Genomic DNA, 27,508 nt, shown 5'->3' with positions numbered 1-27,508 from the left:
AGATAGTGTCCATGCTCTTACCCACTATTCTACGCTTCCCACAGAAAATACAGATATTCACACTGCGCCATCATTCTGGCTGATCCCTCCCCCCACCTACTCAAAAAAATTCCCAACGATTAGTTCAGTTAGACCAATGGTTCTCAACTAGAGGTGATTCTCCAACCCGGGGGGCATTGGCTGTCTGGAGACATTTTTGGTTATGACAGCTAGGGGCATGCTGCTGGTGGGCTACAGCCAGGGATGCTGCTAAACATCACAACAGAAAACCATCCAGCCCCAAATGTGAATGGTGCCAAGGCTAGGGAACCTGCATTAGCCAGAGGACTAAAACAATGGTGAACTTCCAAGAAACGCTCCAACGTACGTGATGGCGGCGGTGATGGCGCACTGCTGCCTTCAGCGTAACTGTGGTGGACAGCTTCCTGCGGCTGGAGTCCCAGGCGTGGACGAGAAAACTCATCTCTGGTTTATGAAGCTGCAGAGGCCGTCTGACGCTAACCACACCATCGCTGCCCACTTTGATTCGCGTGTCATCAGAAAAATAGGCTGTCCTTGGTCGACCGGTGCATCCTTCAAAACTCACTGCAGGGCACATGTCACAGCGATTAGGAAATGGGGCAGATTAAAGACATGAGTGTTCCTTCTCTAAAAAGCAAACGTGGTTCACCCACCAAAAGCCTGACTCACTCAAAACAAGCCATCGTCTGGAGACAGAACAGCAAAGATACCAAAGTAGTCAATATTATCATCATGTTCTTCACAATTACAGGAAGACTGTTCATTGTGGTCTGATTTTCTTTCTTTTTTTTCTAAAAATTTTTTTTTAACGTTTATTTATTTTTGAGACAGAGGGAGACAGAGCATGAATGCGGGAGGGTCAGAGAGAGGGAGACACAGAATCTGAAGCAGGCACAGGCTCCGAGCTGTCAGCACAGAGCCTGATGCGGGGCTCGAACTCACGGACTGCGAGATCATGACCTGAGCCGAAGTCGGCCGCCCAACCGACTGAGCCATCCAGGCGCCCCTGATTTTCTTTCTTATCTACTTGTAAACTACAAACAGTGACCTGTCTAGAAAGTAACTTCTTTTCAATAACAAAAGGGACCTCTCCTTCAGTTGGCTGTTGACAATATAAAAACAGACCGCTAAGATTACTGAGACAAAATGCTTGCTAAATCCAAAAGTTAGAGACTAGGGTACAGTGAGACATTGCAGAGTCTACATTTAAGTAGCAGGTGGGGTAAATGAGCCTGGGTGGCTCAGTTGGTTAAGCATCTGGTTAAGCATCTGACTCTTAACTTCAGCTCAGGTCATGCTCTCACAGTTCGTGGGATTGGGCCCTGAATTGGGCTCTGCACTGACAGCATGAAGGCTGCTTGGGATTCATTCGTTCTCATTCTCATTCTCTCATTCTCTCTCTCTCTCCACCCCCCTCAAAATAAATAAAATAAACATTTTAAATAAATACATAAATGTTGACATTTCAAAACCAGTGGCAGACAATGAGAGAGGGACATGGCATGATGATAACGAGTATGGACTCTGGGGGTGGCCCCCTGGGTGGCTCAGCTGGTCAAGCATCCCACTCTTAATTTTGACTCAGGTCGTGATCCCAGGGTCATGGCATCAAGCTCTGGGTCAGGCTCTGAGCTGTGCGTGGAGCCTGCTTGAGACTCTCCCTCCCTCTATCTCTATCCCTCTCCCTCTTTCACACTCACTCTCGCTAAAGAATATGGACTCTGGAACAGGCTACCTGGTTCAAGTCCCAGCTCTGCTTATTATTAGCTCTGTGACCTTGGGCAAATTAATCTCCCTGTGCCTCAGTCTACCCATCTGTAGAATGAAGGCAATAAAAGCAACTACCTACTAGGGTTGATTTAAGTTTGTTTTTTTAACGTTTGTTTATTTATTTATTTATTTATTTATGAGACAGAGAGAGACAGAGCATGAACGGGGGAGGGTCAGAGAGAGAGGGAGACACAGAATCCAAAGCAGGCTCCAGGCTCCAAGCACAGAGCCCAACGCGGGGCTCGAACTCACAGACCGCAAGATCACGACCTGAGCCGAAGTTGGACGCCCAACTGACTGAGCCACCCAGGTGCCCCTAGGGTTGACTTAAGTTACATCTCTATGTGCTTGGCACATAATAAGCACTATATTAATGTCTGTCCAATTAAGTTTTTGAAAACAAATGTGACTTTGGTTAATCATTTATTCAACCCTCATGAGTATCCCACAGAAGACATTGATAACTGTAAATAGTTGTTGAGTGCTAACTCTATTTTTATTACCTCAGGCATAGAGAGGTAATACCTGCTTTCAATCTGATGCAGAAGAGAAACTGATCATTGTCAGGGGAGATAATGAAAGTTGCACAGGAAAGTCTTCAACCTGATCATACAGGGCAGCAAGACAAATGCAAAAGACAGGGAAGGACTACTTGGGTGGGGGAATGTTATGACCAATGACTTCCAAACTCTACTTAAAACTTCATAGCTATTAAGGTATTAAAACTTAAAGACCACCAATACCCAAAGGTGGTGACGCTGGTGGTGAAAAATGTCCTAAAGGGCTCATTCTACAGGTTTCCACCAAGCTCTATGCCAGAAGCTGTGCTGAGCTCTAAGGACAAACTTGTAGACAAGACAGACAAGGCACTGCTCCTCACTGAGCTTACACTGTTGTGGAAAACATGGACAAATACAGAAATCAATCATCTCAGGAAGTGATAAATACTAGACAGAAAGGAATTAAAGAGAGCAATACAAGAGTGATCAGAGGAGAGGGGGATTCAGAAAGGTGTAACTATTACTGGATGATGAGAGCAAGCCTCTTGAGGTGGAGGTGGCTGAGCAGAGACCTGAAGGAGACAGTCTTGCCGAAACCTGTCTCAAGAGCCAGCTAGACACAGGGAACAGCTGATAAAGCAGCTCATTCTGGGAAATTCTCAAGGTGGCCTGTTTTCATCCCTTTCAAATACTCGCCCTTCATTTCTCTAGTGTAATTTTTACTTTGTCCAAATAGATCTTTTATAAAAACTCCTGCTCTTGAGCCTATTTTACAAGGCTAGACACCTCTACATTCATGAGGATCACGTCTCTGCCACAAAGTCCTAAGGCCACCCCTAATTCCTGGGCTGCAGTTTTCATTTTCTTCCACCAGGGGCCACCCTTGCAAATGTTTCTGAAGCCAATAGCCACACCCTTTCCAGAGAAAATAAGACCTGACTGGTGTGGGTGGGTGAACACCATGATCATTTCCATTTTGAAGATGAAGATATTCAGAAGATGAAGAAATCCAGGCTTGGAGAGCTTAAGAAAATTGTTTGACATCCTATACTTAGTGAAAGCAGAGCTGGGACTGGCCCTTACCCTGAGTTACTTAGTCTTATGACCGCGTTCCCTTGCCCTGAAGAGACTGTTAAGGCCCTGGTTTATTTTGCCCCCTAGCTAGAATCCAGGGATGACAGAAATCTGGGGCCACCTTGTACAAGTAACTGGGAGTCGCTATCCAGCCAAACAAAAAGATAGTTCACAGGAAGGGAACAGGGTCCTTCAAATAATCACCCACCCACCCCCCGTCCTCCAGGTTTATACAAAAAAAAATAATAATAATAAAAAAAAAAAAAAAAAATCACAGCCATGGTCCCACCTCTACCCTCGCCTTATAGGCTGGTTCTATATCTACTATCTGTGACCAGATAATAAACCCAGATTCCACCATGTTCTTGCTGAGTGGCCTTAAACAATATGCTTAACCCCCCTGGGCCTGTTTTCTCTACTGGGACATGAAGGATACCACCATCGATGGAGCCTACCTCTTCAGGGTTTTTGTGAATATTAACCAAGACAGCAAATGTGACCACATTTTGAAAGTGAAAGAGCAGTGCGAGCAGTAGATAATGATTATTTTTTCTGTGCATTTGGGTAGACAAGCTAGAAGTATTTGCTAGAAGCCAAGTATGTGCTACATGAACAGGGGAACCAAAAATGAGAAGAACAAAGGCAAAGTCCTTGAAGGATGGGCAGACACTGCCTTTTAAGTCTAAAATAGGATCTCCATCTCAAACTAGATGTTTTTCAAATAACCTCCCCCGAACCCATCCCTGCAGAAGTAATGGGGTGATCTGAGGGGGGGGGGGGAACCTGTCACAGAAACAAGGACAGGAGCTGCTCTGGTTTATGCATGGATTCAATTCCTTTCCCCAGCTGGCCCAAATCTGGGCAGTGAAAGTTGGGACAAGCAGGACTGGACTTGCCAAGGGCGGCAGCCTGAACATTTTTAAATGGTTCTGCAAATAACTTTGAGCCAGCTTAACCAGCTTGGGTCATCTTGTCTTAATGGTGGCTAAGCCCCACCCCTTGAGAAGTGACAAAGAAGTGTGCGCTGCTCCAACCTGAATTTCCAGGTGCTCATTAAGGCCCATTATCTTTCTGTGCAATCTGATCCTCTGGGCTGAGAAACCAGAAATTACAAGAAAGATGAGGGAATCTCCAGCTTCGGAAGGCTCCTTGCTTCAACCTTGACAAGGACCAGGCCATGTCTCAGAGCCACAGTGACCACTAATGGCAGCATGGGGGACTCAAACAAGAAAAAGAGAATCGGTCCGTGAGGACAGGGTATATTTGAACGTTTCCACGATAAAAAATTAAACAAAAATAAACATAAAGCCAGCAAGGGATTAAGTAAGTGTTCTTTAAGTCAGGATGACCTCCTTTCCTAAAACTGGTCATTTGGTCATTTGGTCTAGAAACCAAAATCCCAGTGACAAGAGCCAAGAACCCAGGTGGCCATCTCTAGGTGTGGACATCTTTTCACTGCAATAACATCATCCCCACCACCACCAAAAACCACAGCCTCGACTAATAGCTTCAACTACCTTTTATCTACTATTCTCTTAATATTTTTACACACTTGTAGAACACTAAGTGTCAGGCTCCATTCTAACCACTTTACAAATATTAACTCACTCCATTCCAGAACTCTGAGGGTGGTACTACCAGTGTTTCCTTTTCACATGTGGGGAACAAACCCAGGCAAGCTGTGAGGCCCAGAGCTGGGACTGGAACCCAGGCCGTCTGAGAGTTCTTGCTCCTAACCGCTCGGCCTCATGGTGTTCTCTACAAGCCAGACCCTTGCACTGTGCTCTTTGTGTTGTAATTCCTCCTCACCTTCTGCCACCCTTTGGGGTAGGGACCACTACCTCCGCTTTCTTTGTCCTCAATTATATGCTTGTGACTGGAGGGGCTGAGCTGTCTGGCTCCAAAGTGAGCATTCTTCACCACTGTTTCCATTTGCAAAATGGGGACATGCTTATCTAGCAATAATAAAAAGGAATATATATTAAGAAGAAAAAGTCTTTAAACATCCCCCAACAGTAGGCAACTCTACCCACCAGGAGCCTAATGGTAATTGTTGGATGGGAGGGGCAGATTCAAAGTGTGGTTGAAGTGGGGGCAGGGGGCGATTCTGATTTTTTTTTTAATGTTTATTCATTTTTGACAGGGAGAGAGACAGAGCATGAACAGGGGAAGGGCAGAGAGAGAGAGGGAGACACAGAATCTGAAACAGGCACAGGCTCCACGCTCTGAGCTGTCAGCACAGAGCCCGACACGGGGTTCGAGCTCACAGACTGCGAGATCACGACCTGAGCCGAAGTCGGATGCGCAACCGACCGAGCCACCCAGGAGCCCCGATTCTGGTTTTTTAAACATATTTTCCTTCTATATCTTTGTACATATTATATGGTGCATCAGAATTACAATGAATTCCTTTTAAAATGACGAAAAGAAAAGTGACTTTTAAAAAGCATTTTTAACACATTGTGACTTTTGCAGGCTATTTATCCTAAAAGTGCCCTATTTTCTAACTCACGTGGCACCAAGTAGTAGTTTTAATCAGAGGACCCTGGAAGAAGTGACTGAGGTTCAAATAAAAATTAAACCCAAGTTCATGAAAAGCTTCTGGTCCAGGGCAGGGCTATGAGCACTGAGCAACATTCTTTGCTTGGAATTGCCACTGTGGCTCAAACAGTCCTGCTTTAAGGATTCCGTTTCTTCTTCCATCCCCACCCAGCCCCACAGCTGGAATGTGAGTGGGTGGAACCAGACAGTCTCAGAAGCCTTCATGTATTTCTGGGAGATGTTGAGATGTAAGGACAGGGACCTACAATCAAAGCCAGCTAACCATAGTTGAGTTATTTGCTAACTAGTGGGATAACCCAATCTCTCAGCGGCAACTACTTGAAAGCAGTGTTTTCCCCACACTATACACAAAGGCATGCATTATGGATTGTTTCTCTCTCATTGGAACGCATTTCCCACAGCCAACATCATAGAACCCTGCATTTAGATGTATTTCAAGGACCATTTGAACTTGAGCACTCAGCCTGAGGAAGACAAAGTCACACACACAAGATCAAGAGCCTCCTGAGGCCCCTGGAGCTGCCGGGGAGGGGTCATGTTGCCATTGCATATCTCCAAACCAAGGACTCTGGTTTCTACCTTAAATATTGAAGATACAAGACAAAAAGTTTAACCTGATGGATGAAAGAAATCCTAGGGAGACAGACATATTACCACTTCACTAGGTAGGAGCCTCTTTTTGCTGGTTAGGCATGGTGTTTCTAACTCCAATCACAAAGCCGTAATTCTCCACGGACACCACAGCCTATAAAATTTCTTTCTAGGTTCCATTTTCTTTGATGCACTGGGTGATATTGGAACACTTTCCTTTGATGGGTGTCCATGAAATTACTCAACATTATGGGTTTACTAAGCACCCACGCTCAGCAAGAAAAAAAAAAATGCACGTTTAAAAAATGGGAAGAAGGGGCACCTGCGTGCCTCTGACGGTTGAGGGTCTGACTTCGGTTCAGGTCATGATCTCATGGTTTGTGGGTTCAAGCTCCATGTCAGGCTCTGTGCTGACAGCTCAGAGCCTGGAGCCCACTTTGGATTCTGTGTCTGGCTGTGTCTCCCTCAAAATTAAAGTAAATATTAAATAAATAAAAATAAAAATAAATAACGGGAAGGAAAGGACTATCAGGCCTCTATTTGCGATTCAAGTTGTACAAAGAAGACGATCTTCTTAGCCCCTAGACATCTCTGTATGTGTCCATTTGCTATAAAAGAACTAGCAACCCGATAGCCTTACTTGACATGCTGGCCATGGGTGGTAGGAATTTAGCAGCCTGGCTAATAAATGAGGAAACTGAAGTCTCAGTGGAGACACCTGGCTAAGCCACATAGCAGAAGAAGTGGTAGAACCTGTGGTCTGAGGCAGCTTCAGGACTTAACCACCTTAGTATCAGTAAGCTATGCGTCAACTAGTTCCTAGCTGAATGGAGAACAGCAAGTTCCCACAGGAGAACAGGACAGGTAGAGTAACAGTAATAACAGGAAAGTGTCCCCTGTCTCCATCTTCCCCTTATACACATATACTCCCTCTCTCTCCTTGAAGGAATGCTGTGCCTTGGAAATTCAGTCCCAGCACCACAGAAAAACATAGGGACAGTCAGACAGCCAAGTGAAAGAGGAAGTTTTAAATTTCAGATCCACGAATGTGCTGCTGTGGGTCACACCATTACAGAGCTAAAATAAGTCGAAGTTCCTCTCATCGGTTAGCTTACACCTCAAACATTTTTCTGGGGAAGATAAACAGCGTGGACTCCCGGTGCACCAGCATGACTTACAGCCTGTGCCCATAAAACCTGAGTGTCAATCCTCCAGGAGTGCTGTCGGCTGGGGTGCCTGCACCCGCCCAACCTCCCGTGCTAACAGGCAGCTCCCATGGAATCTCAGGGGTGGGAAGTGTACTTTCATGAAATCTACCACGTTCTTACTACCGGCCTCTCGACACGACCTTGCCTGGAACAAATTATAAGTAGTCTCAGATGTGGTGTGTGTACATGTACATACACACATGCAGACACGCGCACGCACACACACATATACGCACATACACACACATGCGTACACATACCGTGGAATATTACTCAGCCATCAAAAGAAATCTTGCCATTTGCAACGATGTGTATGGAGTTAGAGTGTATTATGCGAAGTAAGTCAGAGAAAGAAATACCGTGTGATTTAACTCATGTGGAATTTAAGAAATGAAACAGATGAACATAGGGGAAGGGAGAAAGAAAAAAGAGAGGAGGCAAACCACAAGAGACTGTCAATGATAGAGAAGTGAGGATTGATGGAGGGAGGTGGGTGAGGGGTGGGGATTAAGACGGGCACTTGTTTGGGGCGCCTGGGTGGCTCAGTCGGTTAAGCGTCTGACTTCAGCTCAGTTCATGATCTCACGGTCCGTGGGTTCGAGCCCCGCGTCAGGCTCTGTGCTGACAGCTCAGAGCCTGGAGCCCATTTCAGATTCTGTGTCTCCCTCTCTCTCTGCCCCTCCCCTGTTCATGCTCTGTCTCTCTCTGTCTCAAAAATAAATAAACGTTAAAAAAAAAATTAAAAAAAAAAAAAAAAAGAAGGGCACTTGTGGTGAGCACTGGGTGTTACACTTAAGTGATTAATCACTAAATTCTACTCCTAAAACCAGTATTACACTATATGTTAACTAACTACAATGTAAATAAAAACTTGAAACAAATACAAACTGTAAAACTAAGTAATAAATAAGTGGACTCTGTCTTTATTTATTTTTAAAGTGCAGGCTTAGGGGGGCGGGGGCACCTGGGTGGCTCAGTCGGTTAAGCCGCTGACTTCGGCTCAGGTCATGATCCCCCAGTCCATGGGTTCAAGCCCCATGTTGGGCTCTGTGCTGACAGCTCAGAACCTGAAGCCTGCTTCAGATTCTGTGTCTCCCTCTCTCTCCTCCCCTCCCCTGCTTGCATTCTGTCTCTGACAAATAAACAAACATTGAAAAAAATTTTTTTAATAAAGCGGTTTTTTTTTTAATGTTTATTTACCTATTTTTGAGAGAGAGAGAGAGAGAGAGAGAGCATGAACAGGGAAGGGGTAGAGAAAGAGGCAGAGAGAATCCCAAGCAGACTCCTTGCTGTCAGTGCAAAGCCTGATGCGGGGCTTAAACCCATGAACTGTGAGATCATGACCTGAGCAGAAGTCAGATGCTTAACCGACTGAGCCACCCAAGCACCCCTCTTATTTTTTATAAAATTTTGAAAGTTATTTATTTTGAGAGAGAGAGATAAAGGAAGAGACAGAGAGGATTCCAAGCTGCTCCACATGGCCAGTGAGGAGCCCAATGTGGGGCTCAAACTCACAAACTGAGAGATCATGACCTGAGCAAAAGTCAGATGCTTAACTGACTCAGCTGCCCAAGCGCCGACTGTGTCTTCATTTAACTAACACCCTAAAAACAGACGTCAACAATGATCCTGGCCTGGGTAGGAATTAAGGAGCAGGCTCCTTCACATCTGTTTCCATCAAAACATATTGAGGAATGGGGTGCCTGCCTGGTTCAGTCAGTCGAGTGTATGACTGTTATCTCAAAGTTGTAAGTTCACACTCCATACTGGGTATAGAGATTAAAAGTTAAATCTTAAAAATATAAAAACCATAAAACAGACTGAGGTGGAGAGCAGGGTATCATTGCACGGACAAAAAACAGTGAGGTTACAGATCAAGGAACAATTAGCCCAGGCCCCTCCTCTCCAAAGGGGAGCCGGCAAGGATAAAGGGGTGACCCAGCACCCCTGATTCCCCTGCTTTAAGGTTACTCATGCTGACTCGGTCACTCTGGTGGTGGATTTTTGCTTCCCAGTTGTGTTTCTTCATAGGCTAATGCCCTGTTCGTTCTCTGGAGAGCAAACACCAAGGATGCTGATCAGAATCAGCAGAATAAAAAAGTATCATCAATGGCACTTTTTTCTTTTTTTAAAACCAACTCCAACTGTGGAATCGGTAAAAACCAATTACACACAGTTTTATAGTTGTACATTGTGTGAAGGGGGTCAAACTGAGTCAGGTTCAAATCCCCACTTTGCTTCATATGTGCCACTGTAGGCAAGTTACTTTGACCCCCCCACCCCCACCCTTGAGCACCGGTTTTCCTGTTCTCTAAATGAAGTGTCCATCTATCTCCTTGGAGGGATTGTTTTAAGGATTCTTTGTTCAACAAGTATTTACTGAGCCCTTAATCTTTGCCTGGGAAATCTAAAGACTGGGAAATACACTCTAAAGACTGGGAAATACAGCAAGTAGACAAAGTAAGGCTCCTGCCCTCATGGGGCTTACATTCTGGTGGAGAACAGGTCATTAACAATTCAGTTAACAAATGTCATGAATGAAAAGTGTTGAGAGAGAAAAATAAGCAGGTAAGGGGGTTCCAAGGCTTCATGCAACAGCCAGGGTGGAGGGGACAATTTAATAAAGGGCATCTGGGAAGGCCTCCAGAAGGGGCATTTGAGAAGCTTCTCCCAGCTTCTGGCTGCATACCAAAGCAAGGTAGCGAGCCATCTGGCAGTGTGGGGGACAGTTCCAGGGCTACTCAAGCCCTGCACACCCACCAAACACCTACTGTTCTAGTACTGAAGACACAGCCATGAACACAACAGGGAAACAATCCCTGCCCTCCTGGGGCTGACTTTCCAGTGCAAAGAAAGTGACATTAGCATGTGGATCCCACACGGGCAGCAGTGGCTCCTGCTTCCTCCAGTCCAGAAGAGCCAGAGTGCCTCCCCATCCCCCTTGTCCTTTTGATATCAAGGCCAGAAAACAACTGCTTTAAATCCTTTGCCTTTCCAGGCCTCCACTGGACAGTTCAGAAACGAGCCAGCACCCACTGATAAAACCTCACACAGTTTAACCTCAATATTCCTGCCTTAGTGGGGCTGCAGTGGCTCAGCTTGAGAAGCCCGAGAAGCAGTGGCTCAGCTTCCATTTTCCAGGGCGGACACTACCAGGCAAAAAGGAATCCCATCTCAATTCATTTAAAAAAGGGAAGTGGGCAAACACTGAACTTCACTCTAACAGGAGCTGGCACCTTGCTTGTTGCAGAGGTGGAGCAGGGACTTCTTCCCTGACAGAGGGAGGGAAACTTGTTTGGTTTCCTCAAAAAGAACAAAGAGAATGGGGAGGCAGACCCTCTGGCTTCCACATTAAATTGGGAGCTTTACTGTCTCCTCTTCTGGCTGCATGTTAAGTACACAAACACCGACCGCCTGACTAAATACAGAGGCGATAATTGATCATTCCCACAGGCTGCAATCCAGGAAACATTCCTGTGGCCAGGTTGGGCAACTCCAGGAACTGTTTGCTTATTGATTAGAAAGAAAAGGCTCCCCCTCACACCACAGTTTCTGCCCACTTTTCCTTTCTTTTGGTTTGCCTGCGGCCAGGAAGGGCACTCTGTTCCAAATTCCAAGGCAGCTGAACCCCTCCTCCCTCCAGCTCCTGCGGAGGCCTCACAGGTAAAGGCAGCTCACAGGCCTGGGGTAGGGGACTAGATCCTGGCCGCTAATGCAACAGGAAGGGCTCAAGTATGCAATAAAGCACCTTGACCAAAATATCTCTAACATCATCTCCAACCAGGGTCTAACATGTTCTGCACATGGATTCTCTGGGATGCTTTTTAAAAATACCCAGGCCTGAGCATATTTTAAATCTGCCCCAGGTGCTTAGAGCACCCAGTGGGGTGGAGAATGGCTCTTCAAGGGCTCCCTTTGTGCAAGGCCAGAGGTAGAGTAAGTCCTTTATATTATCACAACCACTAAGGGAAGGATCACTCTCAATTTTATCAGTTAAGTGACTGATGTTAAGTGACTCTCCCAGGGTCACACACCAATGAACAGCAGGGCTGGAATTCTAATATAGGTCTAACTGAACCCCGAAATCCATAGTCTTAACCCTTACATACGCTATCTTCTCCACAGCCTGACTTCTTTTGGGACCCCCTCTTTTCTCCACCACTGTCTGGCAGTAAGATGAGCATACCCAGTGATTTCCCTTCCAATTTACCCTGGGCCAATGAATGCTAACACGATGGGAAAAACACACACCTCACATTTTCTGAGTCACTTTTTATGAGGGTGCTTTGTTACCCACACCAACTCCCTACCAAACCCTAGTTTTTTTGTTTTTAATTTCATAAAGCAGCACCGTGTATCCATCAAAGGAAAAATGTAAGAAAACATAGATGCATAGCAGCCAAAAAGCAGAAACTTAAGTGTCCCTCAACTGATAAATGAACAAAATGCAGTCTATCCATGTAAGAGATTATTATTCACCAATAAGAGGAAATTAATTGCTGATACATGCTAGACCATGCATGAATCTTTTTAAAAAAAAAAATTTTTTTTAATGTTTGTTTGTTTGTTTATTTATTTAAAGAGAAAGAGACAGAGCATGAGGTGGAGAGGGATGAGAGAGGGAGACACAGAGTCCAAAGCAGGCTCCAGGCTCTGAGCTGTCAGCACAGAGCCCGACGCAGGGCTCGAACTCACAGAACATGAGATCATGACCTGAGGTGAAGTTGGACGCTCAACCAACTGAGCCACCCAGGTGCCCCAGACCATGGATGAACCCTGAAAACATTTCCCTAAGTGAAAGAAGCCAATCATAAAAGATTGCTTTTTATGGTTCAATTTATATGAAATGTCCAGAATAGGTAAACCTACAGACAAAAAACCAATTAGTGGCTGTCTAAGACTGGTGGGGTTTGGGGTGGGGAGAGCTGAGGAGTGACAGCAATGGAGTGAGGGATTTCATTTTGGGATGATGAAAATGTTTTAAAATTGTCTGTGTTTGCACAACTGTAAATGTATTGAAAAGCCACTGACTCCGACACTTTATTTTTTCTTTGAATCCTACACTTTTAAGTTTATTTATTTACTTTTGAGAGAGAGAGGGAGAGAGGGAGAAAGAGAGAAAGACCAAGCAGGGAAGGGGCAGAAAGAGGAAGAGAGAATCCCAAGAAGACTCTGCTACAGCCCAACATGGGGCTCAATCCACAAACTGTGAGACCATGACCTGACCATGACCTGACCCAAAATCAAGAGTCTGACACTCAACTGACTGAGCCACCCAAGCGCCCATGAATCCTATACTTTAAATGGGTGAAATATCTGATGTGAGAAGCATATCTCAATATAAGCATTTAATTAACCAAAAATAAAAAATAAAAGAACAAGCCAAAAGCACAATGTCCTCAAGTTCCCATTCATGCAGAAAAGCCACTGTCTATGCCTGTAATTTGTTCCCTCAGATTTCTATAGCCCTCTCCTAATTCACTCATTTCCCCTGTCCTGCAATCCCTTGATAGCCTGTTTTTCTTTTTTTTCTTAAAGTTTATTTATTTTTGAGAGAGCACGAGCAGGGGAGGAGGGGCAGAGAGAGGGCAAGAAAGAGAGAATCTCAAGCAGGCTCTGCACTGTCAGCACGGAGCCTGATGCAGGGCTCGAATTCATGAACCGTGAGATCATGACCTGAGCCGAATCAAGAGTCCCACTGACTGAGCCACCCAAGATGCCCCTGATAGCCTGTTTTTCTAAAATTAGGGCATGGGGACACCTGGCTGGCTTAGTCATAAGAGCGTGTGACTCTCGATCTCAGGGTCATGAGTTGGAGCCCCACCTTGGGTGTAGAAATTACTTTAAAAAAAGGGGGGGGGGGTGCCTGGGTGGCTCAGTCGGTTAAGTGTCCAACTTCAACTCAGGTCATGATCTCATAGTCCATGAGTTTGAGCCCCACATGGGGCTCTGGGCTGACAGCTCAGAGCCTGGAGCCTGCTTCAGATTCTGTGTCTCCCCCTCTCTCTGCCCCTCCCCCACTCATGCTCTGTCTCTCTGTCTCAAAAATAAACAAACACATTAAAAAAAAAACCTTAAAAAAATAAAAATAAGATTAGGGTATGGACACTATAATACTCCTAAGAACCTTCTTTCCTAAGTTTCTTCTTTCTCTCCATTTACCCATTAAAAAACAAACTTAGGGATGCCTGGGTGACTTGGTTGGGCATCCAACTCTTGACTCTTGATTTGGGCTCAGGTCCTGATCTCACAGTGAGATTAAGTCTCGCTTAAGATTCTCTCTCTTGCTCTGCGCCGCCTGAGATTAAGTCTCGCTTAAGATTCTCTCTCTTGCTCTGCGCCGCCCCCAACTTACGTGAGTGTGCTCTCTTTCTCACAAAAAACAAAACAAAAACATTAACCCATGCAGTTATCAGGATAGATATAATATAACTAAACTACTCTGCAACAAAAGGAAACAACACACCGCTAAGGGCAATAGCACTGATGAACATTATGCTCAGTGGAAGAAAAGGACAAACACTGGAAAAGATTGCCAGCTCTGGAAGATCAGATTCAGTTAGTCTGGGGCATGGCCCAGGCTTGGTTATTTTATTTTATTTTATTTTATTTTATTTATTTATTTTTTTTTTTTACCAGTGCAGTAAAGAGTACCTTCTTATTTATGCAAAAATTCTAGAAAACTAGAGACAGAAAGCAGCAGCGGCAGGCTGAAGCTGGGGGTGGGGTGGGCATGAGGCTTGATTGCCAGTAGGCAGGAGGGGATTTGAGGAACGAAAGCATTCTAAAAGTGGATTGTGGGGATGCCACACAGCTGTGTACATTTATAAAAATTATCTCTCTGTATTCTTGCTGTGAGTAAATTGTGTGGTATGTAACTCACATCTGGATGAACCTGTAACAAAAATAAGTTACTTGGGTCTCCTCTGAGTCAAAGTCCCATGGTTCAGCAAAGATACAATCCATGCACCCCATAATGCCAAGGTTAGGGTGTTAAAGTGGGGAGGGAGAAGAGAGGCGATAAATAATTCCTAATTAACAGCAATTAGAAGAATAAATATCCAATATAAGGATACTCATTATGCGCAAGCTTTGTGCTGAGCACGTGAAAACCTGGACTCCCAAGCTGGTATAAAGCAGGTGGTGTTCTTTAAACCCTGGATGCTGATGAGCCAGAGGCCCAGAAAAGCCTAAGTCCTTTGCTCAAGGTCACAGAGCTAGTCGTTCTCTGAAGCAGAATTCACACCCAGGACCTGCCACCACAGGCTCTGACTTGAGGAAGGAGAGGGGCTCCAGGGAGAGGTAAGAGCAATGTGAAATGGAGGCAGACCCATCCTGGCCACAAAGATAGACCACCAAAGCCAGACCAATTCTCTATAAAGAACACAACCCAGATAGAAATATGCGCCAATCTGGGGGCAGCAGTTCCCAAGCCCTGGCTCACACAGAAATGTGCTGACGTTGGCTGCGGAAACACGGAAATCTGCTGCAGAGTTCGGAATTTGGAATCATTCAGTAAACTCAGGAACAAGGTCTGGAAACCTCTTTTGCGACACAAAGAAGGCTTGCACCTTTTCCAAGTGTGGGTTGTGCTGGAAAAGCTTGGGGCCTCCTGCCTCTGACATTTGCAACAAAACTCCTAAAACGGCTCCAAAGAACAGCTGGAAGCCAAGGCTGCAGAAGTGAGGCATTTCCCACAGAGTCTCTGGGTCACATGCATTTGCAGATGACTCCGAAACAAGTGCTCACTTGTCCAATAGAGCTTACAAGAGGAGGCTTTCTCTTCTTCAATAGATGCTAGCATCATTTTTCATTATCAAGAACAAATAAGCATTGATGCGAAAGTGAGTTGCTTCCAAGAGCGTTTGCTAAATCCACTCAGCTGGCTCTAAAGGTAAACCCTCAGACCCCACGTGTGTGCCCTTGCACAGGCTCCTGAGAAATGAACCCTGCAACCAATCCTACATCGCTCCAAGTACCAGGAAAAAGCAGAAATGTCTCAGATTAGGGTGCTCACTCCAAGAATTCCAAGTAGGATAAAAAAAAAAAAAATGACATGAAGACCAGGTCAAGGTTTGGAGACATGGACTGTGCCATATGCTGGGGCAGAGCCACAGGCCACGTGGCCACTGTTGCAAGATGCAACTGTATGTTTGCTGCCACCACAGTATCTGTGGCCCCTGTCCCAGCAGCAGCTCCCCAACTTCTCATTTTCCTGGTTTCAACTCTGACAAGACTCCACGGTCCTTTTACCCAGACTCTTACCATTTTCCCATGGGATCAAAACTGGAATATTGCACCATGCGAAATGAACTACGTACAACGTTATCCATGAAGGCAGTTTGTAGTAGCAAAATATGGGAGACAATTCAAGCATCTATCAAGAGAAGGTCAGGGGGCGCCTGAGTAGCTCAGTCGGTTAAGTGTCCTACTTCAGTTCAGGTCATGATCTCACAGTTCGTGAGTTCAAGCCCTGCGTCCGACTCTGGGCTGACATAGCCTGGAACCTGCTTCGGTTTCTATGTCTCCCTCTCTCTCTGCCCCTCCCTCGCTCGCTCTCTCTCAAAAATAAGCAAACACTTAAAAAAATGGGAAAAAAAAGACAGGTCAGTTATAAACTATGGAATTTCTTTAGTTTCAAAAAAAATACTATTGTGGCTACAAAACAAACGAGAAAGCTCTTTATGCACTACCATGGAACGAAACTTAAGACATACTGTCAAGTGGTAAAAGGCACAAAGCAGTACACAGGATAATATATATTCATACTTGCTTATGTTTGCATATACAAATTTGGAAGAAACCATTAAGCAAGATTACAGGGTGGGGGTAGGGCTGTTATTGGACCAAAAAAAGGACAGTGTGGGATTCAACTTTTCGTTGTGTATGCTGTTTGTACCGGTCACATTTTCAGCCATGTGAACATATTGCTCATTCCTAGGTTAGAAAAAAGAAAAAAAAGAATCGTAGGGGACCACATATAAGGTGTTTTCTGTTCATTCTACAGGAGAAGAATTTATATTTTTGCAAATGCTCAGAAGACTTGTCCCCAGGGGACCAGGACCCCTCTGAGAATCTCAGCAACCCAGGATGCAGGAGATCATAGGGAGGGGGTCCACATGGGTGGCATGAAGGAAGGGGATGATCCACACATGACCAGACAAGGAAGGGGTGCTGCTGGGGAGGACTCTAGTCTGCCGGTCTAGTAAGAAAAATGCTGGATGCCGAGTTAGGTGACCAGATTCTCTCAGGGGTTTGCCAGGAAGATGAGTAGTCAAGTCCTTCCATTATTCCTGGGTTAGTTTTCTCATCAATGACACACACCATCTGAACTGTATCAGCAAAGATGTGGGCTCAGGGGTCTTCTTGGACATCATGGCAAGTGGAACCAGTACACCTTTTTTGGACGGCATTCTGACCACATTTAGAGATTTTCCATTCTTACCACCTCTTGTCCAGCAAAGCCCACGTCTACAACCTCATCCCACAGCCAGACTCACACAGGTAAACGAGGATACGTATTTAAGGAGAGTCACTGCAGGTGTGGGGAAGTGGCAAAAGACAGAAACGGCATCGACCGAAGACTGGTTAAATAAAAAATAAGCATCCACTCAACAGAAAATAGTGCAGAAATTACAAAGAATGAAATGGTTGTGAAAAAGAATCACGTAGGGGCGTCTGGGTGGCTCAGTCGGTTAGGTGTCCGACTTCGGCTCGGGTCATGATCTCACGGTGTGTGGTGAGTTCGAGCCCCACATCAGTCTCTGTGCTGACAGCTAGGAGCCTGGAGACTGCTTTGGATTCTGTGACTCCCCACCCCCACCCCTCCCCCACTTGTGCTCTGTTTCTCTTTCTCAAAAATAAACATTAAAAAAAAAAAGATTCATTCTTTCTCTCTCTCTCTCTCCCCACACCCCACCCCTTCTCTGCTCACTCCCAGGCACCCTCTGTAAAATAAAATTAAAAAAAAAAAAATCAAGTAAATCTATGTGTAATAATATGGAGGAACTTGTCTTTAAATAAAATCAAAAAGCAAAATGGGATGAAGAACACACTTAGAATATCTTCAGAAAGAGGGGCACCTGGCTGGCTCAGTCGGTAGAGCAGGTGACCCTTGATCTCGGAGTTGAGTTTGAGCCCCACGTTGGGTGTAGAGATTGCTTAAATGAATAAATTAATCTTTAAAAAAACAACATTCAGAAAGATACAAGAGACTGGTAACTTGGGTTGTCTCTAGAGGCAAAGTGCTGATGGGAAAAGTGGGAGGGAGACTTGCTTTTATATCCTTTTGTACCATTTGAACTGGTTCATGTTTGCTTTCTATCTTCACATAAACTGACAGTTTTTTCTTTAATGACAGAGTTAAACTGAAGGAGGGATAGTGTTTAGCCAACTAATTTCAATAGGAAAGCCCTGCATTCAGGCTTCCAAAAACCCCTAACGCAGACGTCAGTTGCATTATCAGAAACAAGACACTCAGGATATGAGAGGCTATCTGGTCCTGTTCTATCCAATTCCATCTGTGGCTTGAGAAGTACATTCTCAGGGTCACAGTCTAATGAGCTAAAGGATGAATGCTTTTTTCTTTCCAAAAGTCATGCTTTAAGAGGGACACTGACCCCTGGAACTAGTCCAGAGGCAGAGGGGCAAGAATGGCACACTGCCCTCTACAGAATGAGGGACAGGCTGGGAGAAGAGACAGACTGTACAGGGCTGACGCCTAGAAACATTGGTAACGATGGCACCAGAGGGCAAGATAAAGGTCGGGGGGAGGGGGAAATCGAAATAGTGAGACCACTTGGGAAGGAAAGGAAATGTCTTATGCTAAGATCTACCCTCAAACGGAACTGTGCTGCCAGGCCTCCCCAACACCCCTCACTCGCTGGAGCACAGATGGCTTCAGCAGGTGTAGCCCCCATGCAGCTGAGCTGCATAAACTTGTAGGTGCATAAACTTGGGAGTCCAGATAGATCTGGATTCTAATCTCAACTATGCCTCTAACCAGCTGTATGATCAACATCAACCCTTAAGTCTCAGTTTCGTCCATTTTAGAAAGAATGGTCCCTACACACCATGGAAATCTGTTGGTAAGATAAGAATTCTCATCAAGCACTCAGCCAGAGCATCCCATGTGGCAGACCCTGTAAACTGTGCTGCAGTTACTGTCACATTATAGACATTCGGAACTGGAAACTTGTGCAATTGCCTCTGAGGCCACCCTGCAGGAGAGGCAGGGCCACGAAGGTGGTACAGGCTCTATGGCCCTCCAGTAGACTAAAATCCCATCAGTACCTCCCTCTGGACTCACCCATACCCCTCAGGACTTGCCACTCCTACTTTTGGGTGTGGTGGCCCCTTGCCTATGGGCAAGATCTAAATGTGAGGAAGTCAATGCTTTCCCACTTCTTCAGATCAAAGTGAAGGCAACACAGGGAACAGTGTCCTCCCTTCTCAGGCCACCTGGAAATAACTCCATGCCTGTGAAACGAAGTTTCCCATTACTCTTTTCCTTTTCTGTGTCCCTCCTGAGAACTTATTAGCAGTGAGAACCTCTGAACCAATTCAAGGTCTATGGGGAAGTCCATGGAATTACCAGTAAAGATGTAGACACTAGTAGGAAGCTCCATGGCCTTTGAGAATTTCCTGAAGGGGCCAGAGATTCCCAAAGCAGAGCTCTGGCCTAAGGACACACTGAGCGTGTGACTGCTGGGAGGGAGAATGAGAGAACGAAGGGGCTCAAATGATGCCACAAAGATTGGTTGTTTCCAATGCCACCCCAACCTTCGAGCACCAGCAAGCAGAGAAGTAACTCCAAACCTCCTGCTGGCGTGTTTTGAGGGCTATGAATAATAAAAAACAAAGCACAGGTAAGGGGTTGGGGCAGGGAAATGAAAACGGGAAGCGAAGAACATGGTGACAGTTAAGCACTCGACACTTATTTCCCCAGACCCACCCAACTCATCTCTTGATGCTCAGATCATTGCAGTAGCCTCCTGAAGGTCTTCCTAACCCTGCCCCAGGTCCCCTGAGCCTGGTACAACCAGTCAGATCAGGATCTGCCTGTGATCCACTCAAAGTCCTCCAAGGATCTCCATTTCTTCCCAAATAAATGCCCAACTCCCTATTGTCAGGCCCCAGCTACTTCTCTGACCTGTCACCAACCACCCCAACCTCACTCACTGTTGAAAACCAACATGCTAGAAATGCTCCTAAGTCATCCATATTTGTTGTTCCCTTTACCCAGAGGACCATGCTCTTCATGGCCCCTTCTCGCCTTTCCTCCACTCAAAGGTCAAGATGAATGTTACCTTCGATGCAGTTCCTGAACGTTCTAGTTAAAACGGCACCCCACTGTCTCTAGTATTCCCTCCTCATGCTTCTTCTGTTTTTTCTTTATGGCATTTGCCACCTCATTATAGATTTACCAGACCTATTTACTTATTATTTACCTACTATCCCTAAGTTCCAGGAGAGCAGAAGTTTTGCCGGTCCCTGAAATGTTGTGTTTATTACTATATATCCACAGCAGACTCAACACTGCCAAGCATTTAATAGGTACTCAATAAACATTTGTCAAGTGAATAAATGGTGCCTTTGTCTTCCCTAAACATTGGTAAGATATTATGGGCCAGACGGCCCCAAAGTCAATTCAAGAGCAAATAAACCCTGAACAAGTAGACCAACAGAGGTGAACATACTTTCCAGAGACCATGGTGGAGCCTGGAAATGGCCAGGAATTGAAGGCTCCAAATCCCCAGTTTTAGACACTGACTAAGGGACTTGGGGTCAGCCCCAACAGAAGGGGGACAAGGATACTCATGAGTCAGGAGTACCCATCTTACCTTCATGAGTCTTTTCAAACAGGCTATGTTATAATGATCTCACAGCTATGATTACTAGTTAAGTGTTCAAGTATTAACCATCACAAGCACCTTGCAGATTCTTAATTAATCCTCACAATCCTAGGAGGTAGGTACTGTGGTCCCATTTTACAGGTGAAGAAACCAAGACTGATAGAAGTGAAGTGACTTCCCCATGGTCACACAGCTAGCAAACATGCAGAGATGAAAACTGAACTCAGGCCAGCCTGACCCCAAAGCCTTTATAGTGTCCACTTTGCCCTACCTCTCTCATCTGTTCTGTCAACTCTCTTCCCTGATTCTATCATTTCACTCTTCCTGCACAAGATCACCAAATGGGAGTGTCAGGTTCCAGACAGGAGAGGTTTTTTTTTTCTCAGAGAAGCCACTGGGGCATTTCATTAAAGTTGGCACTCCAGGTAGAAAGCTAAGTGCTGATGGGGCAGCCAGTGTGTTGACATCTGACAAGGCCCATTTAGAGGAGATCTTTGGAGATTTTCAACAGCACAAGAACTAGCTCTAAGAGCTTTAAGTAAAGTTGGCTCAACACTTTGGCTGATACTGGACCTCACTGACCCTAGTGAACCCGGAGTGGCGACCTGACCATCCCCAAAGGCCTTACTTGCTTAGATAAGGGTGCAACTTTTGGGTGTTAATTCCCAGAGAACTTCCTGCCTTCTGACAAAGGAGGCATGCCAGAGGAGCCAGGGAGAGAAGGAAAACCTTCTGCCCATCAGTCAAATGGGAAAACAGTGCACTAACCAAACTCCATACAACAAGGCAAAGACCTGCCAACGATCCCAGTTTTAAATATTTTCCCCTCTTAGTCTCAATGTTCCATTTCTGCTGACTGAGCAGGAGTTCAGACCAGTCAGGATGCAATGTTCTCCTTTAATACACCCTTTTAAGCCATTAGCTTAGGCTCATCTGGAGAGCCTGCCTGCCTTTGCATTACACAATACATCAAACTTATCTTGGGTGTTCATTTTCTTCAGCAGGTAGGTGGCTGTGGTTTCCCAGAATCCCTTCAGGGTTCTTCAGGGAGTGGGGCTGCGCGGAATCACCTACATTTCAAGGTTGTTTCCTGAAAGCTCAGATAAAGCTCTACTACTCCAAACAGGAACTGTTTCACTAATAACGTATTTTCTAGCCCTTGGCATTTTTAAAAATCAAGACATAATTCACATAACATAAAATCCACCAATTCAAAGTGCATAATTTCAGTGATTTTTAAGTTATTCCCTATGTTGTGCAGCCATCACCACAATCCAATTCCAGAGAATTTCCATCACCCCAAAAAGAAAACCATACCCATCAGCAGCCCAATTCCTCTCCTTCCCTCTCCCCCCTCCCCCCCAGCAGTCACTCATCTGTTTCCTGTCCATATGGATTGGCTTATTCTGGACATTTCACATAAATGGAATTACACATTATGTGGCCTTTTGAGTCTGGCTTCTTTTGCTTAGCCTGTTTTCAAAGATACCCATGTTGTACCATGTATCAGCACCCTGTTCTTTTTAATGATTGAATCTCATCCCATTATATGGGCAGACCATATTTTGCTTACCCATTCATCAACTGATGAACACTTGGGTTGTTGGTTTTGTTTGTTCGGTTTTTGGCTAATAGAAATAACGCTGTGAACATTCACGTACAAGTGTTTATGTAGACATATGTTTTCAAGTCTCTTGGGTATATACCCAGGACTGGAATTGCTGGCCCACATAGCAATTACGCTCAACTTTTTGAGGAAATGCCAGACCGTTTTCCACATCTTTACATTCCCACCAGTAGCATATGAACAAACTCCTCCACATCCTTGCCAACAGTTGTCATTTTCTGTTTCTTTGGTTTTCAAAGATCTTATTTATTTAATGTTTATTTAGTTATTTATTTTGGAGAGAGAGCAAGAGAGCATGAACAGGGGAGGGACAGAGAGAGAGGGAGACAGAGAATCCGAAGCAGGCTCCGCACTGTCAGCATAGAGCCCAATGTGGGGATTCCACAAAACAGGAGATCATGGCCTAAGCCGAAGTCAGACACTTAACTGAATGAGACACCCAAGTGCTCCTGAAGACTTGATTTTTATTTACTTATTTCTTTTCTGAAGACTTTATTTTTTAAGTAACTTCTACACCCACTGTGGGGCTTGAACTTACAAACCCGAGATCAACACTCACACGCTCTACCCAGTGAGTCAGCCACTTGCCCCTCTGTTTTTCATATGACAGCCATCGCAGCGAGTGGGTGCGAAGTGCTATCTTATTGTGGCTTTGCTAATCATCTTTCAAGGAAACATGTCACCGCCCCTAGAAAATCACCACTTCAGACAGAGTTGCTTTGAAGGCAGCCCCGGCTGAAGCCTTTTGGTGGTGGTGATTACAACAACTACTATTTCTCCCACTGACCTTTTCTACGCACATACTATTATTGCCACTAACACTTTGTATAGCGCGTACTATGGGGCAGGCTCACGATATCAGACATCTGATCTTCACAGTAACTATAAGAAATGCTAGTATTATCTCCACTTCCCGGATGGGAAAACTGAGGTGCAGAGGAGTTGAGTAACTTGCTCAATGTCCCACAGCTTATAAGTTACTGACATGAAACTGGAATCTGAGCACAGGCTGTGTGGCCCCAGCGCTCTTGACCACTGTGCTTTCACAGATGGTTTCTGAGCACACGGAGTTTGTGGAGAAACCCTGGAGGTGGCACAGGAAGGTGACATACCTGAACACCACACTCTATAAGGCTTATCAACACCAATATCACATGTGTGACAGGGCTATCCACAGGAGGTGGGACCGCCTAGTAGTAATTAATCACACACACACAGACCTCCAGTTCAAGTTAACTCGTTTGTCCTCCGCCAGGCCTCAGTTTCCTCATCTGAGAGATGGGTCTAATGGCAACCTCTTAATCTGAGGACTGCGGAGACGATTAAATGAGAAAGTGCAGACAGAAAAAGACTCTAGCGGACCTACAAGTCCGTCACACTTGCATTTTACACACAGGTTGTTTTGCTAAAAATGGTGCGTAAATTGGGGCGCCTGGGTGGCTCAGTTGGTTATGAGCATCAGACTTCAGCTCAAGTCATGACCTCGTGGTTTGTGAGTTCGAGCCCAGGATCAGTCTCACTGCTGTCAGTGCTGAGCTGCTCTGGAACTTCTGTCTGCCCCCCGCTCTCCGCCCCTTCCCGGCTCGCTCACACACGCACACTCAAAAATAAACACTAAAGAAAAAAAGGACATGAAAAAATACTGCATAAATCAAAACGTGTTAAGTTTTCCTGTAAAAGTAGATGTGAAGGATTCCTATTCTTTAAAAGCTGCAAACAAGGGGCGCCTGGGTGACTCAGTCGCTTAAGCAGTTAAGTGTCCGACTTCAGCTCAGGTCATCATCTCACAGTTCATGAGTTTGAGCTTCCTGACAGCACAGAGCCCACTTCAGATCCTCTGTCCTCCCCCCCACCCCGCCCCTCCCGGTTGTACTCTTTCTGTCTCTCAAAATAAATAAATAAACTTAAAAAAAAAAAAAGGTTGCAAACAAAATGAGACTTCACTATGTAAAACATTTATAGACAAGTTCAAGTCTGAGTGAGTCAAATCCGCATGTGAGTACATGGTAGGGTGGCTAACACTGAACTCAGTGCACATCAGGCATAATACTAAGCACTTTTTGTGTTTGTAGAGAACATAATTATCCAAAATAGCAAAATTACAGGAACTGTCCTTGTTACCTGCTACTACATTAAAAGAAATCCAAAATAGCTGTCTTTGGGGACTTTATGACTTTCACTGCTAAATTTCCTCTCTTTGGGGAGTCTGTGGAATATAGATAAAAAGTGGAAATGGGGTATTCAGCTCACGCTGAACACCCAAGCATCGTAAGTCAGTGTTCTGGAAAATGCTTTACACCAGAGTTTATACTGTCTTGACCTTGAGGTCTAACTTCAGGGCCTATTAAATCATAACCTTTTATTCCTTTTGAAAGCAACATGCTGACTCCACCAGCTCTGTTTACTTCCCGAAGCTTCAGATCTAGAAGTCCCAGCTATGCTTTATTACAGGGGAAGGAAAGAGAAGAAGTCTTTTAAAATTACAAACTTGAATTCCATGTGCAGCTGATATGTACATGGATACAGCTTACATGAAACTCACGTGCTTACAAACACAAAAACAGAAACTTCCATCGCCTCCTTGCAACCAACAGATGCTCTAAATTCTATCCCCAAAACGGGAGAATAGAAGGAGGCCAGCGGCTCTGATCGGAAGGGAAGAATGCCACCACTTCTCATGTCCCCTACCGTCTACACGGTGATCAGAGAAGCCAACATTTTATAAATGGCTTGCAAGATTCTATAATCAATAAAAGACATTCCTGGGAGAGTTGGGGATATTTTAACATGGAATGGCTGTCAGAGGAGACTGTAAATTTTCTTTGTTGGGACAATGGTGATTTTTAGTTGTGATTCAAAAGGAGAATGCCTTTGCTCCTAAGCTACAGGCTAAAATATGTAGAGGTGATACATCCGCAACATGCTTTCAAATGGCTCACAGAGCAAACATAAATACACGGACGGTAAATCTGACGGTGTTGATTGTAAAATGAAAAGTATTCAAGTGTTCACGGGACTATTTCTTAACTTTATGTAAGTTCTAAGTTTTTCGTAATGAGAAGTTGTAGGAATGGGGGAAGAACTAACCAAACTAACCAACCACGCGCTTACTGAGGAGGCAGTGAGGACTGACATTCAGCTCAGCTTGGAGGCACGGACAGCTGCACCAATGGCTGATCCACTGAACAAGTCCCCTGTCAGCGGGTGAGCGGCCTCCTCCCGGAACCATGGGGTGATATGAGGTGGGGTGGGGTGGGGTGGGGTGGGGCGGGGCGGGGTGGGGCGGGGCAGGGTGGGGTGGGGAGGGCTTCCCCCATGCCCACAACCCTCCCCCCACCAGCTGCTGCTCAGGACCACAGGATCTGTTTGAGCACTTGATGCCAGGCATCCACACTTTGATTGCAAAGGGTCCATGCTAGACTGGACATTTTAATAACATCCACTCCTGAATATTGGTAACTCCTGGCCATTTGCCAAAACCCTTTCTTCTTAGGTATGTCCCAGAGTCTCTGCTCTTGGCCAGCTCTGCTAGCGTAACTTGCTTCCCCCGAATGAGAACAGGAAGAGCCCTGTGGCATTGAGCATTCAGGAGAACTTGAGTTTAAACCCTAGCTGTGCCATCTCCTAGCTGCATAAGCCTGGGCCAGTCACTTTGCTTCTCTAAGACTCAGTTTTACTTCACTGCAAGAATCAGATAATACAGTCAGTTCTATTATACTTCTTTCGAAAATGCAAATGTGTTCCAACATGAATGACTTATTAGGGAAAAATTTGAGCATAACTCCAATTTCAAGTTTGCTCATGTGTGTAATTTTGTCTGTGAGAAACATAGGTGAATACACAGCAGTATACTCTGAAGGGTAGGAATGCACAAAACACACAGACCTTCCAGCCACGCCCATCTGCATCTGGTGTTACCACTTTCCATCCGACTTCCGATTATCCTCCTTCCACAAGAACTCACAAGATGCAGCCCCATCACACCTACTCCCACAGGCAAAACTTTTTTTTAATGTATCACAATGAAGTATTTGAGTGCTGTGCCCCTAGCCATTTCCCTTTAAGTCCTGTGGTTTTTCTTGGGTGATTTTGCAGTGTGGTGATTTTTAGGAAGGCCTCTGTCCTGTTACAATGTAGTAGTAACAGTAGTTGCTACCTCACAGAGTGTGGGAAGATACATGCAAGGTACGTACATGCAGGGAGGCTGGCTCCGTGGGTGGAGCATGCGGCTCTCGAACTTGAGGTTGAGTTCGAGCCCCACGTTGGGTGTAGAGATTACTTAAATACATAAATAAACTTTCAAAAAGGGAAAAACTTAAAAAAAAAAAAGACACATGGAGGGAGAGGTGAGTCCAGTGCTGGGCACACTCTAAGTACTCAATAAACGTTGGCTAACATCGATCTCTCGCTCTGAATGCAGAGCCTGGCGCACAGAAGATGCTCTGAGAACGCTTATTGAACTTTCCCTGAAAGGTCTATGGTTTATTAACCTCAGTGGACTAATTAAAGAGACTTATCCTTCTCTCCCAAGAGGTTGGGAGGAGTAGTAACTGTCAAGCCATAAATTAGAGAGGAGGCATCACAGAACTAATGGAGCCCTTCCCTTCCATGCCTGGCCAGAGGACAAGAGTCATGAAGACAATGATCCTGTCTGCAAGGAGTCCAGGACATAAACTCTTGGCCATCATGTGGCAGTATGAGGTCGACTGTGAAACAAGTATCCTAGAGTCCTACAGGAAGCCCCACAGTATAGTATTAAGTGGTTAAGAGCCCATGTGAGAGGTCAAATGACTAAGTTCAAACCCTGGCTCCATCACTTAGCAACCACCTCCTCCCACGGTACTTTCCTTATCTGTAGAGCAAAGATCACAATGGTCCCTGTTTCCTCAAGGGGTGAGATGATTCAACAGGTTAATCCATGTAAAGCCCTTAGCGCAGGGTCAGACACAAGAGAAGTTCAGTGAACATTAGCTGCTATTTCAGGCCTGGAAGAGAAAACCACATGTTACCTGCAACAGAGCTGGAGCGGGAAACCGCATATGTCTACAGCAATCAGGGGAGGGTGGATCTAGCTGGAACCGAGAGACAGGATACAGGGGTAGGAGCTCATTTTCATCAACCGTCCACTCCAAATCCTCTGACACAGAGCCTCCACTTAGCTACCTATATTCATTGAATAAACTTCATGTTCTGGTTTCCTAAACAAACAGAAAGAACCGCCTCCAGTTGAGGGCAAAGGTGGTTCCCTGATTTACCAGAAGGATAAATCAGCTGAATGGAATGGTTCTATCATTTCATCAG

General features: G+C 45.2%; 1 protein-coding gene across 2 annotated transcripts in view; it reads right to left on the bottom strand.

Annotated features, from left to right (window-relative positions):
* Window positions 1-27,508, bottom strand: part of CDH1 (cadherin 1) — an 82,084-nt gene that overhangs the window by 24,040 nt on the left and 30,536 nt on the right. The window contains exons 1-2 of one of the 2 annotated variants that reach the window (XM_042969444.1): window positions 25,319-25,412; window positions 368-585 (exon numbers count right to left, since the gene is read on the bottom strand). In XM_042969444.1, coding sequence (XP_042825378.1) covers window positions 368-585; window position 25,319 — 219 coding nt within the window. In that variant the 5' untranslated portion in view covers window positions 25,320-25,412. Of the gene's footprint in view, window positions 1-367; window positions 586-25,318; window positions 25,413-27,508 lie in introns of those variants that run through there. The other variant, XM_042969443.1, reaches the window with a different exon arrangement.

This window comes from Panthera tigris, chromosome E2 (genome assembly GCF_018350195.1).
Source record: "Panthera tigris isolate Pti1 chromosome E2, P.tigris_Pti1_mat1.1, whole genome shotgun sequence".
NCBI classification, from domain to species: domain Eukaryota; kingdom Metazoa; phylum Chordata; class Mammalia; order Carnivora; family Felidae; genus Panthera; species Panthera tigris.
The sequence above is the reverse complement of the archived record's forward strand: the minus strand, read 5'-3'. Positions and strand labels throughout refer to the sequence as shown.